This window comes from Mytilus galloprovincialis, chromosome 2 (genome assembly GCF_965363235.1).
Source record: "Mytilus galloprovincialis chromosome 2, xbMytGall1.hap1.1, whole genome shotgun sequence".
NCBI lineage: Eukaryota > Metazoa > Mollusca > Bivalvia > Mytilida > Mytilidae > Mytilus > Mytilus galloprovincialis.
Genome location: NC_134839.1, coordinates 87,493,205 through 87,508,609, shown reverse-complemented (window position 1 = coordinate 87,508,609; position 15,405 = coordinate 87,493,205). Strand labels below are relative to the sequence as shown.

The window sequence follows — 15,405 nt, the reverse complement described above, 5'->3', positions numbered from 1 at the left end:
CCCTAATATTTCTTTCTGTCGGCTCAAATCTTAATATAATTGCTCCAGATATGATCAAGTCAAAATCTTATTTAACAACTGAATAAATTGTATCTTTGGTTCTTCAAATTTTCTTTTTGGCATATTTCTATATAGCCCAGTAGTTCCAGAGAAGATTTTTGTAAATTAAAGGATGATGTTTTAAAAAAAATTGACCTTTTCCTTGAGTGAAAATTCTTTGTTTTATTATAAGAATGGCTAAAGTATAGCCTTTTTGAGCTGATGTAGGGTAATATTTGTCTATTGACAAGAAAACCATGAACTTTTAGCATAGCAATTATCTGGTTTTCCAATACCCTAATGCCCCTAAGACAGTATTATTATATATAGCAATACAGCAATGCCAATGCTAATACTTACACTAGTCAATAAATTAACCTCCTCCTGCAACTGTTCTCTTAGTGTGTCCTGCTGTGACATTGCAGCCATTTTCTGAAGGTCACGTTCCTCGACTGCTAACTTCATTTCTTCATCTTTTTCTGATAATCTGTGATTTATTTCTTCCTCTAACTGACGAACTGCTATATCTTTCTCTTTAGTCTATTAAAAAGAAATAACTTGAATGAAATATTTCATCACATGCAAGGGGAATCTATATGAACTAGAGGCTCTTAAGAGCCTGTGTCGCTCACCTTGGTCTATGTGCATATTAAACTAAGGACACAGATGGATTCATGACAAAATTGTGTTTTGGTGATGGTGATGTGTTTGAAGTTCTTACTCTATCTATAATGAACTTTGCCCATTAGTAACAGAGGAAATTATTGTGTAAAAATTTACCAAAATTTACCAAATTAATGAAAATTGTTGAAAATTTACTATAAAGGGCAATAACTCCTCAAGGGGTCAATTGACAATTTTGATCATGTTGACTTATTTGTATATCTTACTTTGCTGAACATTATTGCTGTTCACAGTCTATCTATAATAATATTCAAGATAAAAACCAAAAACAGCAAAATTTCCTTAAAACTAACAATTTAGGGGCAGCAACCAAACAACGGGTTCTCTGATTCATCTGAAAATTCCAGAGCAGATAGATCTTGACCATATAAACAATTTTACCCCCACGTCAGATTTGCTCTAAATGCTTTGGTTTCAAAGATATAAGCCAAAATCTACATTTTACCCCTATGTTCTATTTTTAGACATGGCGGCCATATTGGTTGGTTGGCTGGGTGACCGGACACATTTTTTAAACTAGTTACCCCAATGATGATTGTGGCCAAGATTGGTTTAATTTGACCCAGTAATTTCACAGGAGAAGATTTTTGTAAAAGTTAATGATGACGGACGACAGATGCAAAGTGATGAGAAAAGCTCACTTGGCCCTGTGGGCCGGTAAGCTCATAAAAATATAAACAATATACAGCATACATTTATTACCTATAAATACACCATTTGCATTTTCACAAGAAAACCATCTTTATGTCACCATATAAGAATCCCAAGTTTTGTACCATTTAAATCTTGTTTATAACAATAAAAATGAAAATCTTCAAAATTCAACTATATAATTTCAGTTTCCAAATTTTTTTAATTGAAAACCACATTAATAAAATTATATAGATTTTCATGACCTTTGTTGGTGACATAATTTTTACACCAACAAAAATCTTCAAAATGAAAAGCTTAAATTTTGAATAGCTGTCAATGATTACGAATGGCAATATATATCAAAGACAAAATATTCTTTGCTCTTCTTTGTTCTATTCCCCCTATGAAGAGCTAAAACTCAAACCTTACAGTAAGTAAACAAGGTCAAGTAGGATCTTTGATTTCTTAACCTTAATATCCCTATTGTGTCAAATCATTTTCATAAATTCTAATAAACACTCTTTCTAAGCTTTTCTTCATGTTAATTGATCTTTACTTATGTAGGAACATTCACAGTTAATAAAATAATCTAGTAAAAGGCAGAGAATAACATCTATGTGCATGAAGTTTATGTCATTATATCAAATTTATTCTATATGTTGAGCCATTTTAAATATAAGCTGCTGACGCAAAGTATATCTAATGTCAATCTTCCTCAAATATAAATGTATTTGTATGCTAAGATCTGATTGTGATATATGACAGCCACTGCTTTCCCCTATCATCCCTTCTCTCTCCCTCTCTTTTTCTGACCAATTATTCTCTTCTCTCTCTTACTCACTGACCCAATTCCTTTCTTTAACTTGTCTGTTACTACCTATACATACCAGAGTTTGTATGGCACTTGAATGTTGTTTCTCCATGTCATGTATTTGTTTCTCCCAGAATTGATCTCTCTCCTCCACTGTTTTCTGAACTTCACCCTCTACTTTCTTGTGTGTTTCCTCCTGTAATAATTACAATAGACTTAAAAATAAAAAATAAAGTATAAGAAATTTTTCAAAATAACAAACAATGTTAGTAATAAAATACCGTGCCAAATAAGAGTGTTTTAGTTCCAATCTATTCCATTCTATAAGCAATTACACTCCTGTAGTTATTCATTGTCTTACTTTTATGAAATGTTCTACACTTTAAGCAGAAAGTTTTCAGTTTACAGATACTTTTTTTAATTTTAATTTCATTCTTTCTACCTGCTGAATTGTTTATTTCTCTTTCATACCTGTAAGCAGGTCACTGCAGCAGCCTTTGCCCTTGACAATTCCTGTATCAGGTTTTCTTTTTCTTCCTCAATGGTTTTTTCAGCTTGTTTTATTCTTTCTTCTGATTCAACTACGACCTGCTTCTTTTCATCTTTTAACCTCTTAATTATCTCCCTTGATTTCTCTAGTGTTTCTTGACCTAAAATATCACAAGAATAGACAAATAATATCTTTCATATAAAATACAGGTATTAAATCATTAAAGTAACATATAACATTCACAAATATTGTGGGAAATAAGGAAATGCATTGTAGCTTCTAATTTTCTGTTTTCTGTATTACATGACTGATAAATTTTCCCTTTAAACTATATAAGACCATGGGAATATCATTTGAGTATAATGATAAAAACTTACTGGACTTTTCTAGTCGATCTACTTTATCTGTGTTAGTTTTATTTTCCTCCTGAAGTAAGGCACACTGCTGTCTGATTTCCCTTAGTTCCTGATCCTTGAGTTCCATTTCTTCGTGCACCTGTTTCTTCACCTCAGCAATGGCAACCTCTCTATCCACCTCTAGTTGTTCAATAACTTTCCGAGCTTCCTTCATCTGGTTCTGCAGTTTAATCATAGTGTCTGGTGCCGCAGATGACTGCAAAAAGCATAATATAAATACATTTATTCAATTAAAAAAAATTAAAAAGCACTGTGGTATATAAATCAAGATTCAATCTGAAATGCTTTTGCTTTACTGGCCATGGTTGCAATTTTTCAATAAAAGACTTTAAGATCGAGGATTTTCAATAGAAACATTTTGCTTTGGGTATAACAAAATAAAAGCTTTGCTTCTCAGACAATAAGAAAACAAATTTCAGAATTGTATAGGATTTCAATTAGAAAAAATGAAGAAGGTGTCCATGAAACACAGATGCATATAATGTTATAAAGGGACATAACTCAACTCAATAAACATAAAATTGATGCAACCCAAATGAGAACATGTTCCATGTTGATGTTCTGTGGTAATAATTACCATGTATAAGTTTCATAACATTAAGTTGTTGAAAACTAAAGTTTGAGAACAGAAACCAATATTGAAATGTAAGGGAAGACAAAGGTAACAAGTAATGCCCCTTTGGTGACAGTGAGTGGCATACAAACTTGATATTGCTGAACTATGAAAATGAATTCAAAGAGAAGAGACATGTGACAGATGCAAACTTACTAACATAATTAGTGCATCCTGGTCTTCTACCCTTAGAATATAAAGCTTTATACAAAGTTTTCTATAAGCCAATTTTCACCATAATGGAGAGAAAAATTAAGCACATAAGTATTTCATAGGAATGTTGAATCATTGTTACTGAAACTTCTATTCTTTTTTCACTGAGATACAGAACTTTGTGGAAACTTTACCTTTAATTTCTCTAATTCTGCGTTTTTCTCGTGTAGCTGTTTGTTTATCTGTTCTTTTTCTGTTGTGATCTGTGTATATTTCTCTTTGTTGGTTTTGATGGTATCTTTACATCTGCTTAATAATCCCTCCAGTCTTTTCACCTGAAATTGACAAAGTACATCAGATTAAGAAATATGAAATGAAACTGAGAATGGAACCATGTAATGTGTCAAAAAGACAACAATCTGACCAAAGCTAAGAAAACATCCATAGGCCACCAATGAGTCTTTAACTCAGTGGCAGGCTTCAGCTGAGTCCAAGCCAAATTCTCATCATAAGCAAATGGTCTTTACTATTGTGATATCAAAATCAAATCATAAATTTGTCATTGATACTTAAAATAATTGCAGCAAGTATGAATTACAAACCTTTTCATTTAGAATTTTAATGTCATCAGTTTGTATGTCTGAGTTGTCTCCCTTCCCTACTTCTTTACTCTGGACTTTAGATTTAGTAACTTTGTTTTCCAGTTCTGGTGGAATCTCTTTACCTTCTCTAAGTAGGCGAATCTACAAATTAAATAAGATTTTTTAATAAATTCTAACAGAAAACAATGACTGGTCTGAAAATTTATCAAAGATTTAAATGGCCAAGTCAAGTTTGCATAATTATACAAAACAGTTTGTTACCCATTTTATATGCTACAAGTTACCTCAAGAGTTGAGTTTAAGTTAGTTTTTTTTCAGTTTTATGTCACATAGGGGTCAAAGTAAAACTCCCTAAGTCTCATTTAAATTTGAACAATGTCGAACTATGAACTGCAAATATTATTGTTAAACTTTTTTTTGGGTTATATTTGCAGTAGGGTTTTTGTTATAGTAAAGAGAAGATATTTTAGAATTTTTTTATAAGTTTATTTAGGCATTTAATATTGTTATATTATATATATTTGGGCTTAGACAAATTAGATTTCATGATCTTATCTTTATTTTTTTAGAATGATCTAAATTGTATACCTGCATCTGAAACACTTTGATGTGCTCATCCTTTTCTTCCAACATAAGCCGATAGTTCTCTTCAAGATCTCTCTTAGCCATCATATCCAACTTAATCTGTTCTTTAAGTTCTGATATCCTCCGGAAAGCTTTGTCTTGAGTCATTGTTAGTGTGGTCTGAAAAAGTGATTTATATTTGTGAGAAAGCCTTAATTTTAAAACATCATTGTAGTAGGTTCTGGAATCAGTTATGAACATACATTTTATAAATATGAACAAGTAGATTTTTTTTTAAATTTATTTATTTGTGTTTTGTCAATTAAGTGTAAAATCCACAGTTAAAAGTCAATTACTGTTGAGTCACGACTCCTCAAGTATTTTATATAACATTGCATTGATGTAATTTTTTTAAACAGCTTTGCCCCAAAGTTAGTCATCAGGTGCAAAAAGCATCAATTTTGACGATTTTCGTCCTTCATCTTGACCCTGAGGACCCAGGGATGCTGGTACAGATATCCAGCTGTAGCCTGCATGTAGAGTGGACCCCAGTTAACAAATTGACCCCAACAGTTGTTAGGTAGGAGTGAATCTGATCTTGGTCATTTGGACCTAAAATACAGAATTTCAAGATTTTTTTCTGATTTTTGACATCAAATGGACCCGAAACCGGAAGTAGTCGTTTCCTATGCATATTTCAATGATAATTATGATCAGTAGTTATATGCCTGCTGGTTTGCACTATTTCTGCAAGTTTTAGGCCTCTGAACTTCCTGTGTCTCTTACACAGGAAGGAAGCCCACCCCTCCCGAAAACTGAGTTTCATCCGATTTCAATTTTCCAAGTCCGTATTTGTGCCCAAAATGAAATTTATACATTAGAAACATGATTATAGCTAGCCTCGATTGACGGAACATGCATAACTTTCGAAATAAGTATCATAAAGCTGACTTCTAAAAGTATGGAATGCCATTGGAGCCAAATAACGATAGTCTGGGTACGCCCGTCATAAGACAGGTACCACATGGTAAGGGTTAATATATGTTTTCAACATAAGAAATATAAATAAAATATAGATATTACAAGGTTATTTAGACCTGTTAGTAATGTTTTCTATTTATTTTCCTCTTTATATAATAAGAAAAGTGATTGAATTTATTTTTCAGTTTACAAGCAATTTTTGATATATATATATATATATATACAGTGAAACCTGGGTAAACCGAACCCTGATAAAACCGAATTTCAGTTTAAACCGAACAATTTTCAAAGTCCCACAAAATTTCCCTATCAATTAACTTTAATCTAACCTGAAAAAACCGAACCCTGTCAACACCGAATTCCGGACGCTTTTTGAAGGCTCATTAGTAAATATGTATTTAAAAATTACCTGTCAAAATCGATCGATAGCAATCAAAACAAAAAAGTATTTTTTATTATTTCATGATTTAATTAAACAAACACAGGATGACAGAGTATCCCCGAGGGTATTTGAGTTTAATGAATTGGTGACTTGTTATTCCAAACTAATTAGCATGTTTGTGTCTATGTATTCAGGGATCAAATGATTTTTTTTGTAAAGAAGCATTAAACTGGTCCCCTGCCCCTCTCGCCGAAAAGGACAAGAATGGACCTTTCCCTTAGATCAATTAAATGCACGTTACTCAAATATTTACAACCACAAACTCGTAACTGCCATTCAGTAGCTAGATTGTTTAATCAAATAATAGTTTTAAAGTGTTTCACTGGATTAAGAAGTCGTACAACACAACAAGGTCAACGATATTCAAATTATATTTACGGGATGCCGGATTCCCTTTAGAGGCCCTATATATAATATCCAGATGCTCCTGCAGACTCTCATTAGCTATTTATCAACGATAAAGTCCGAGAATAAACTGGACCCCTGCTGTTGTTTCGCTCTTATCTTGTGGCAAAGTATCAATCAGCGGGTGGCCAGTTTAGTCCGAGAACTCGTGTGTACAGATAATTGAAAATGACGATCTGGATTCAACTACAGACTCGTCATTTAGCAGTGACTGAGAATCTGAATTGGTCAGTGAATTTACGGAAGAGAAAATAATTATATTAAGCAAAATGGCTCCACTTTGGACATCATTGAACGATTAATACCTTTAAACAGCATGATTGCCGAAGTAGCGTTTGATTAATATATAAAAAGGGACAATACGTCTATCTTCATCTACCTGGATTTTTACATTTACATCTAAATCATCATGAAAAAAAATTGTCGTCTGTGTATCACCTATCGTCCCTTGTCAGTATTAAGTGTCAAAATTATTTTGGTGTCGACTTCCATTTACCTCTTCAATCCCAACACCTGTGAAAACCAACAAAGCGCAAAGTCCCGTGGGTGTTCGGTTTGGACAGGTTTCACTGTATATATAATTTTACCCCTTTTAAGCATGATAAGTGTAAAATATCTATATATAAGCTAGTTCAATCAAAGGTCATATGAACAATTCCTATTTAGTTTGAACTTGTCTATATTCTGCATGTTTTTAATAATGAAAATTCTGAAATTATTCATTGCAATATTTTTATTATTGTAAAAAATGCAACAGTATTTTAATCACAATAATTCAAACTTGCATTTTGAATTTTTTATATGAATTACACAGGATTATTCTCAATATTGCAAAAATAAAAATCGCATTTAGTCTAAAATGACAAATTGCAATAATTAATGCATGCAACAATTTCTGAATATACAGTTCATTTTTTAACCCATTGTGGTGCAAATAAATTGAGACAGTTTTTTACCTTGATTTTCTCCCTTTCTTGAGCCAGGTCTTTGTAAGCAGCAGCTACCTATCAAAATAGCAATATTTAAAATAAGAAATACATAAAGAATAGTCTAATATATATTAAAGTTTTAAATCCAAGAAGCACAGACAGTCAATAAGGTTTGGCTAAAATGAAAAGATATGTTTACCAGTATGTAGTTGTGCATTTAAAATTTTTATCCTTAAAAAAGTCTTTTTAGATGAATAGAAACAAAACTATGAAGTATTTGTATTCTTCACAATATCTAATATCATTATTATATCAGTCAAAGAAGGGAAGTAGGGAACAGAAATAACTTTGTCAGCAATTTAAACTTAGCACCTTAAGCTTCCTAAACTATTTATTCCATCAAAATCAAAATTATTTTTCATGTCATGTTTTTAAAGGGGCAAATAGGTATCAACTATAACTCTTCAGAGCTAGTGGTGACTAGGGAATATTTCAGCTATCATACCTCCATAAATTTAGACTTATATTTGTAGGCTCTTCGCTCAAATCTTTTAATCAGCATATATAAATCTTCTTTACTGTAAGAATCAAAGTTTGATGCTGATTCATCTATTTCACTCTCCACGTCTGATGGTAATTGGTAATGGTGAGTTCCAAATGTGGTATTGTTGAAGAAAGAACTGTCACTGGTAACAGAACTGATTGATGAAGCTCTAGATCTGGATGCTCTAGGAGTTTCATCCCCGGGTAAGTTGGATAAGGCTGATGCAAACTATAAAGTCAAATCAAAATAAATCAATAATGAAACTTATTTACATATCTGTTTGATGGTCAATAATTCAGTACCTTCTGTCTAGAGCAACTCCATTTAAAATAGTCTTGTAACATATGAAGGGTTACAATTTTGGTACTATACATGTAGGTTAAAACCTGATGAAAAGAAAGTTACTAGTGAAGTGGGGTTTTTTATTGGTGCAAGATGACTTTGAAAACAAGTCTATAAAATAGTAGAAATGTGCACATAATCAAAACATTAATGGCATATTCTATTATTTTGAAGCAATAAGAGAAGGTTTGTCAAATAAACCAAACACAAGGTTGTTCCTCAGATATTTGCAGAATCTTTTATTCCTTCTCTAAATCTGAACTTATTGAAATTGATGTCACTGGAAATCAAAAAGGTTACACTATATAGGGGGAGGTAAGTTTAATTTTGATTTTTTTTATTCCTTTAAAGAACAGTCATATTCAAAAGCAATTTAAAATGCACTGAAAATGATTGTTTAATAACACAAGGATGTAATAAACATATAGCTATGACAGCATGCCCTGACCATCTCTCATCAATGCTGTTATCAAGTAGTCACACTTGGTATTGACCTTTCTTAATCTTAAACACTTTTTATATATGCAATATACATTTGTAGATGTTTATCTGAAGACAATACATATATATAGCAGAATACCATTTTTATGCATCCAGGCCATTATTACATGAAATAAAATGTAATGGTCATTCTTGACCAGTAGCATTGTTCAGTTTAATCTTAAGTATGCACTTGTTTTTTTACGTCATTATTTACATACATCAGTTGTATTGTTAGGGGTTCCTTCATCCTGTAGTGGTACATCCACAAGCTGACCAACAGCAGGGCTGGAAGACTGGTCTCCTAACTTCTTTGGTGTACTCTCTGCCTGTGGAATACCAAAATCCTGTCCATCACCTTTTCCAGTCTGAGGACTACCTTGTTTTCCATTCTGTTTTGATGTTTCTTGCTTTGGACTTTCAGTTGCACTTGAATCATTCTATAAACAATTTGTAAAAGTTAGTATATACATGTATATATGAGTCTATTAGAACAGAGGTACATGTAGTAAGTACCCTGTATACTTTGTATGTTACTGTAAATTCTGTTTGCATCATCTCCAGTCTTAACTTTATTTTTTAAGACATTTTATGGTTACCAAATTTAAAAGACCATATATAAGTTAAAACATGCAAGACATTTGACATAAAACATGTGGACTCATGCTGGAATTTTGCTGCATCAAATTGATTTACTTTGGATAAATATATTTAAATAATATAATTTCTCAGAGTTTGCGAAAACTTTTGTTGACCCGTCCCATCATGGGATTAAATTGAACAAAGCAAGATTATTTGTCAGTCCTACAAAATCTGTCAATTTTATCATGAAATAAAATTACTAACATATTTTATGGAACAATAACTTTATTAATATTAGTTTTATTCTTCACACCCACAGGCAAATTAACAATGAAGGACCAGTTCAGGTCTTCTGATTGTTCTTATTTAGAATCATCTGAATCACTTTCTCGATTGTAACAGTACATGTATTGGTTGGCTTCATTGAAGGATTGAATCGCCAATTGTTTGCCAGGAATGGCTCAATGAACAAATTTAGTAGGCCACATGTAGATTGCCGATTTGGTTTGTTTATAATAAATTCGGAAACCAGTCCAAGAAATTGGCAGCAGGTACATCTGATGACCGATGCAAACACGCATTGGAAATAGTTTCTATACATCTAATAACTGATGTAAATCAAAGAGCAGATTGCTCTGAGGGATACAATTGCCATTGTTTTCATTGACACATGTATACATCATGTACATGTAGCTGGTTAATATTATTTTCAAAACTAATTCAACTGCACATGTAAAATGTAATTTACATAATCTGAATAGAAACAAAATAGCCAATCCCGGATACAAGTGTACATGTATGAACAATGTACTTATTGTGTTTTATTTCTGTACTATCAATTTCAAGTTTACTTTCCACAGCAGTCACTGAGACTCAGAGTGAGAAAAGGTACGTTAATTCTAGGAGGAACCCCATTCCTAACTCTTTAAATATTTAATTTCCTTTAGGTCAGTGGGCATGACTCCTTTCCGTACACATTCCTCGCTTTAAATTGCGATCGTTTTTTATATAATACGACGTTTATCGACAGAACGAGTTAATTTTTCCCAACGTGTCATATTGTATTTTGATTCAGAATTGATGGACGTTACTTCCTGAAGGGAGACAACTCGAAACGATAATATGGAAGACTCCATTTCGGCTGAAGGGGTGTTGTAATTACACCTTTACAATGTGGACTAGGCCAAAAAAAAATATATGTCTGTTTCCTGCTGCCAAGGCAAAAAAATCAGGGTCGGTAGGTCGGGATTTTTTTTAATTTTTTTAATTTTTTTTTATTATTTTTGCACTCCCTGTCAGATTTGCAGATGGTTAAATGTCATGTTAAGAAGCTTTAATTGAATAATCCTCCCAGTGCCGACATTTTTTAAACCTTAATTGTAGCACATTTGTGCTGGGAGCAGCCATTTTGATTGTTTGGGTATAGTAAAATACGGATCTGGATCGGATCGGAACCAAATTTTTCCGGACCGGAAACAATTTTTTTCCGGAATTGAATAAAAAGATCTAGGGTCAGGGGCTTTGAGTCAGGGTCGGTCGGGAAACAGGAAACAGACATATATTTTTTTTTGGCCTTACCTTTATTTTAATTTAAATAATGCATATGATTTAAAATTATGCAACAACAATAACCCTCAATAGCAGACATACATAGAAAATGGAATCACTGAACAACAAGTGTTTGACAAAACTACAATCTTTCTAAAATGGGCTCCAAAAAGACAAGGTGTGAGAAGAAAGAAGTTGAAGTTTTCACTATTATTAATAAATAAATTTATTTTAAAATTTTATCATATTGAAAATTTCTCTATATTAATCAGTGGTTGGACATTAGAATACAAGGGGCAAGAACAGCAAATTTTGTTTTATCTTTTGATCACTCAGACATTTCAAATTGACATTTGGCAAAAAATAAATTTAGGATAGTTCAATATTGAAAATATTTTTTTGCTGATTTTTTCAAAAATTCTCTTGGATGATAATTTGTGTTGTTATTTGCATATGGTTGAATGTTAAGAAAATCTTGGTGGTTAAATTAGGGTTCGTAGGAAAGCCCTTAACACACATATTTGTTATTCAGTTGATTGGTTGTTGACATCATCATGGTCAAGCCATGCTCTCATCACACGAATGTGGTCACTCAGTTTTTTTGTTAAAAATAGTAATCTTTTATGAGTAATTGACAGTCAATGGCATCTATTCAAAGTTTGGTGCACCCAACCACTTGTTGTACTATAATATGTTAACAAGAAAACCATCAACCAAAGAACATTATTTATATATCTTTAGGTCAACATACACTCTTCAACAATGAGCAAAAGCCCACACAATGTCAAATATAACCAGACAATGACTTTATTTAAAGTTGAACAATTTTTTTGAGATTGATTGATTGTTGGGTCTGATGGAGCAGTAATTGGATAAAGTTTCCTGCGTCAGAATGTTGATTGAGTGCCTTGAGAAGTCACTAGCTTGTGTATTGCTACAGCATAAAATTATAGACTGCAAGACACAAAAAATACAGGATGAATGACCATTAAGTTTTAGGTTGAAACACAGTTGAACACATCCACTTACCAATTTGGATTCTGTGTGGAATATTGTATTCACCCTGTATTCAATCTGAATTCAAATTAAGCTATTGGTTGAAACAATGTTGAAGCAACTCTTATACTTTATATTGATTGAAAGTTGAACATCAACGTTGATTCAACATAGACTTTCAACGTTGATACAAATTTGCAAAATCTAATAATAATTCAACATTGATTCAACATAGACTTTCAACGTTGATACAAATTTGCAAAATCTAATAATAATTCAACATTGATTCAACATAGAAAATAAACATTGATTCAATATTTAATCAATGTTGTGTGCCTGCAGGGCTGCTTTCCTGATGGAACATAATGCCATTATTGGCATTAATGACAATGATATACCCAACTTGTCTCAAAAAGGGGTCTCTTTCGGGGTTCTGATCCCGGATCTGCTTAGTGTTTTGTCAGATTCCTGTATCCCGCTTACACTAAGTACATGTATGTAAGCAATTCTCAGTCAAAGTGCAGTAGGACTCCTCACACTAAATTGGGCACCCAAATCCTATATTGATGTGATTCGAGACATCAAAGAACACATCGAGGACCTACGAACTAAAGGGATGGAAATTTGCATCCTATGGAAACCAGGACATGCAAATATTCAAGGGAACGATGAAGCGGACTTATTGGCAAAGCAAGCAGCAGAAGAAGCAACACAACTCTTGCCAAAAAACAACATAATTACCCTTCAAGACGTAAAACAAGGTGCACACAAGAGTGTCATGCTGAAGTGGCAAAGACGATGGGAACTAAGCAACACAGGAAGAGACCTTTTTGAGATAACACCAAACGTTAAAAACATCCCAATCTTTGACTATCCAACCAAAAAATTCTTCAGCATCTTTATACAACTTAGAACTGGCTACACAACCCTTAACTATTATTAACAACGCACAGGGCAAAACACCACCGACTTATGCAGCTGTGGAACTAAGGAAACACAACAGCACTACCTCACAGAGTGCCCCAACTACGAGAGTTATAGAGAAGAAATGTACCACCAAATTACAAAAGAAATTGGAATACGCAAAATCAACACATGCACACTGCTAGGAAGACTAGATCACGAAAACACAGAAGAATATAAACGGAAGTTAGAAATCATTTCGGCCTTTATTTCAAAAACAGGACGTTTCGACTTACCCGAACATCCGCAACCTCAATTGCAACAGCAAAAACAAAATTAAAGTACATGGAGAAAAATACATGGAGGAAGATACACATAGTGCGTAATATGCACCAATGAGAAGAGTTGTGCCATAAGGCCATAAGATTGAGGATTGGGGAATTCTCATTTTTTGTTAATTCCTGTGTCCCCATAGATTTCATTTCTCGTTTTCACGGCACAATAATTTGACTTTTTCAAGTGTCATGCTTACTTAAAATCGGCAATCCCGCTGCACGCTTAAACCCCAATGAGACCCACTCAAGTGAGTCAAGAAAAAGCAACACAAGTCAAAACAGAAAAATGAAAAGAATTTACAGACTACGGAATAAATGAGAATTTCTGTGTGCAATTTCTGAATTAGAAAAAATGTTATATATTTCATTTTTCTCCTGATACAATATTGGGATGATTATTTTGATAAAAAGGTACAATGTATATATTTTCAAGGGAGACAATTTCAAGATTTGTGATGGAACCGGATGCTGCAGAACATATATATGCAGATAAAAAATACCTTTGTCACAGCACTAAGTGCTCCTTTTAACGGTGTTTGTGCAACCCCCTGTTCAAGTTTCTTTTTAAGATTTTTAAACATCACTAAAGGTGACTAATTAGCTATAGGTAGTCTGTTTCTTTTTTCATAACAAATCTTTTCGCCGTCATGCGCACCTTTGACACGGACACGTTTCAAATCTCGGTCTTGTGAATGCTTGTAAAACAAAAACAAAAACAAGAGGTCTACATTAGTTTTGGATGTTTAATCGAGTTCGTACGAGGTGTCGAATTGACCCGGTCTCCCTGTTGTATTCCACACGCATAGAATTATTATGAATAGAATACTATTATTGTAAGATTGTATGGACAACATCAAAGGAGTAGGTTCAGTAAGACCCCTTTTTGGCCCCAAAATATATCAGTTTTACAAAATTGTTAAAATGTAAACCTTTAGTTATTTATTGGACAGTAGAATGCTTCTGCTACATAAATATGGGCTGTTTTTTGACAATACAACGTACATATATCCGGTACTAGCACCATTAAGTCATGCTAAATTACTGAAATCCTCATAATTCTAGCATTTTAGTTAAATTTTAGACGGTTTTCGTGTAAAACAAAAGTGGCCGCATTCGTGTTCATCCTTAATATTGAAATGTCAGTTGTATTTGATGATAATACATAACATATATAAAGGTTGAGGATGAACACGGATGCGGCCACTTTCATTTTTACCAAAAACCATCTGAAAAGTGACATTTTTCGGCATATTAGGTAGATTTTTCATATTTGAGCTTGAATCGGATCGTTTTTAATGACTATATCTGTTAAAATCTTTCACATAAACTAATTAATTCAAATAAAATAGACACTTAAGTGTTTAAAAAGTGGTCAAAATCTTTCGTCAGATGAACCTGAAATTTGAGGCCAAAATCGGTCCTTACCGGACCTACTCCTTTAGTACAAATTAAACATGGAAAGGTGACTGAGTATAGTAAAGAGGCATTATGATTATATGTACTGTACTAGTATAGCTGCCATGCAGATATAAAAAAAAAAAATTGTTCGTTTTGTTCAATCAAAATAATAATTCGCATTATGATAAGCAGACAATTTGGTTCAAATTTGTCAACAAAGGTAAAGAAACATCGCTGATGAATTAATCACTTGCAAGAGAAAAACTCGACCTCAAGTTGAATTCGTATGTATCATCATGTCCCTTCAATTTAACACCTTAGCCTCACTGGACACAATTACGAACGATTTTTGAACTTTAATTATTATTTTTTCCGTTTGTAGAATACTTTTCTTGAATTGTTTGTACCATAGAATTAAAGATGTATGAATGCTTTTCATTTTGAATCAATTCATAACACACATAATTTTCTATTTACGTTTGGATACTTTAGTAAGATTTTCATGACCTGGTTTT

General features: G+C 32.8%; 1 protein-coding gene across 2 annotated transcripts in view; it reads right to left on the bottom strand.

The window, feature by feature from the left end:
• Nucleotides 1-14,151, bottom strand: part of LOC143064730 (uncharacterized) — a 39,328-nt gene extending 25,177 nt beyond the window's left edge. For both annotated transcript variants that reach the window (XM_076237784.1, XM_076237783.1), the window contains exons 1-11: nt 13,993-14,151; nt 9,350-9,568; nt 8,268-8,534; nt 7,790-7,837; nt 5,030-5,185; nt 4,442-4,582; nt 4,034-4,174; nt 3,035-3,269; nt 2,639-2,817; nt 2,244-2,363; nt 400-579 (exon numbers count right to left, since the gene is read on the bottom strand). In XM_076237784.1, the coding sequence (XP_076093899.1) occupies nt 400-579; nt 2,244-2,363; nt 2,639-2,817; nt 3,035-3,269; nt 4,034-4,174; nt 4,442-4,582; nt 5,030-5,185; nt 7,790-7,837; nt 8,268-8,534; nt 9,350-9,568; nt 13,993-14,073 (1,767 nt within the window). In that variant the 5' untranslated portion in view covers nt 14,074-14,151. The remainder of the gene's footprint in view (nt 1-399; nt 580-2,243; nt 2,364-2,638; nt 2,818-3,034; nt 3,270-4,033; nt 4,175-4,441; nt 4,583-5,029; nt 5,186-7,789; nt 7,838-8,267; nt 8,535-9,349; nt 9,569-13,992) is intronic.
• Between the last annotated feature and the right edge of the window lie 1,254 nt (nt 14,152-15,405).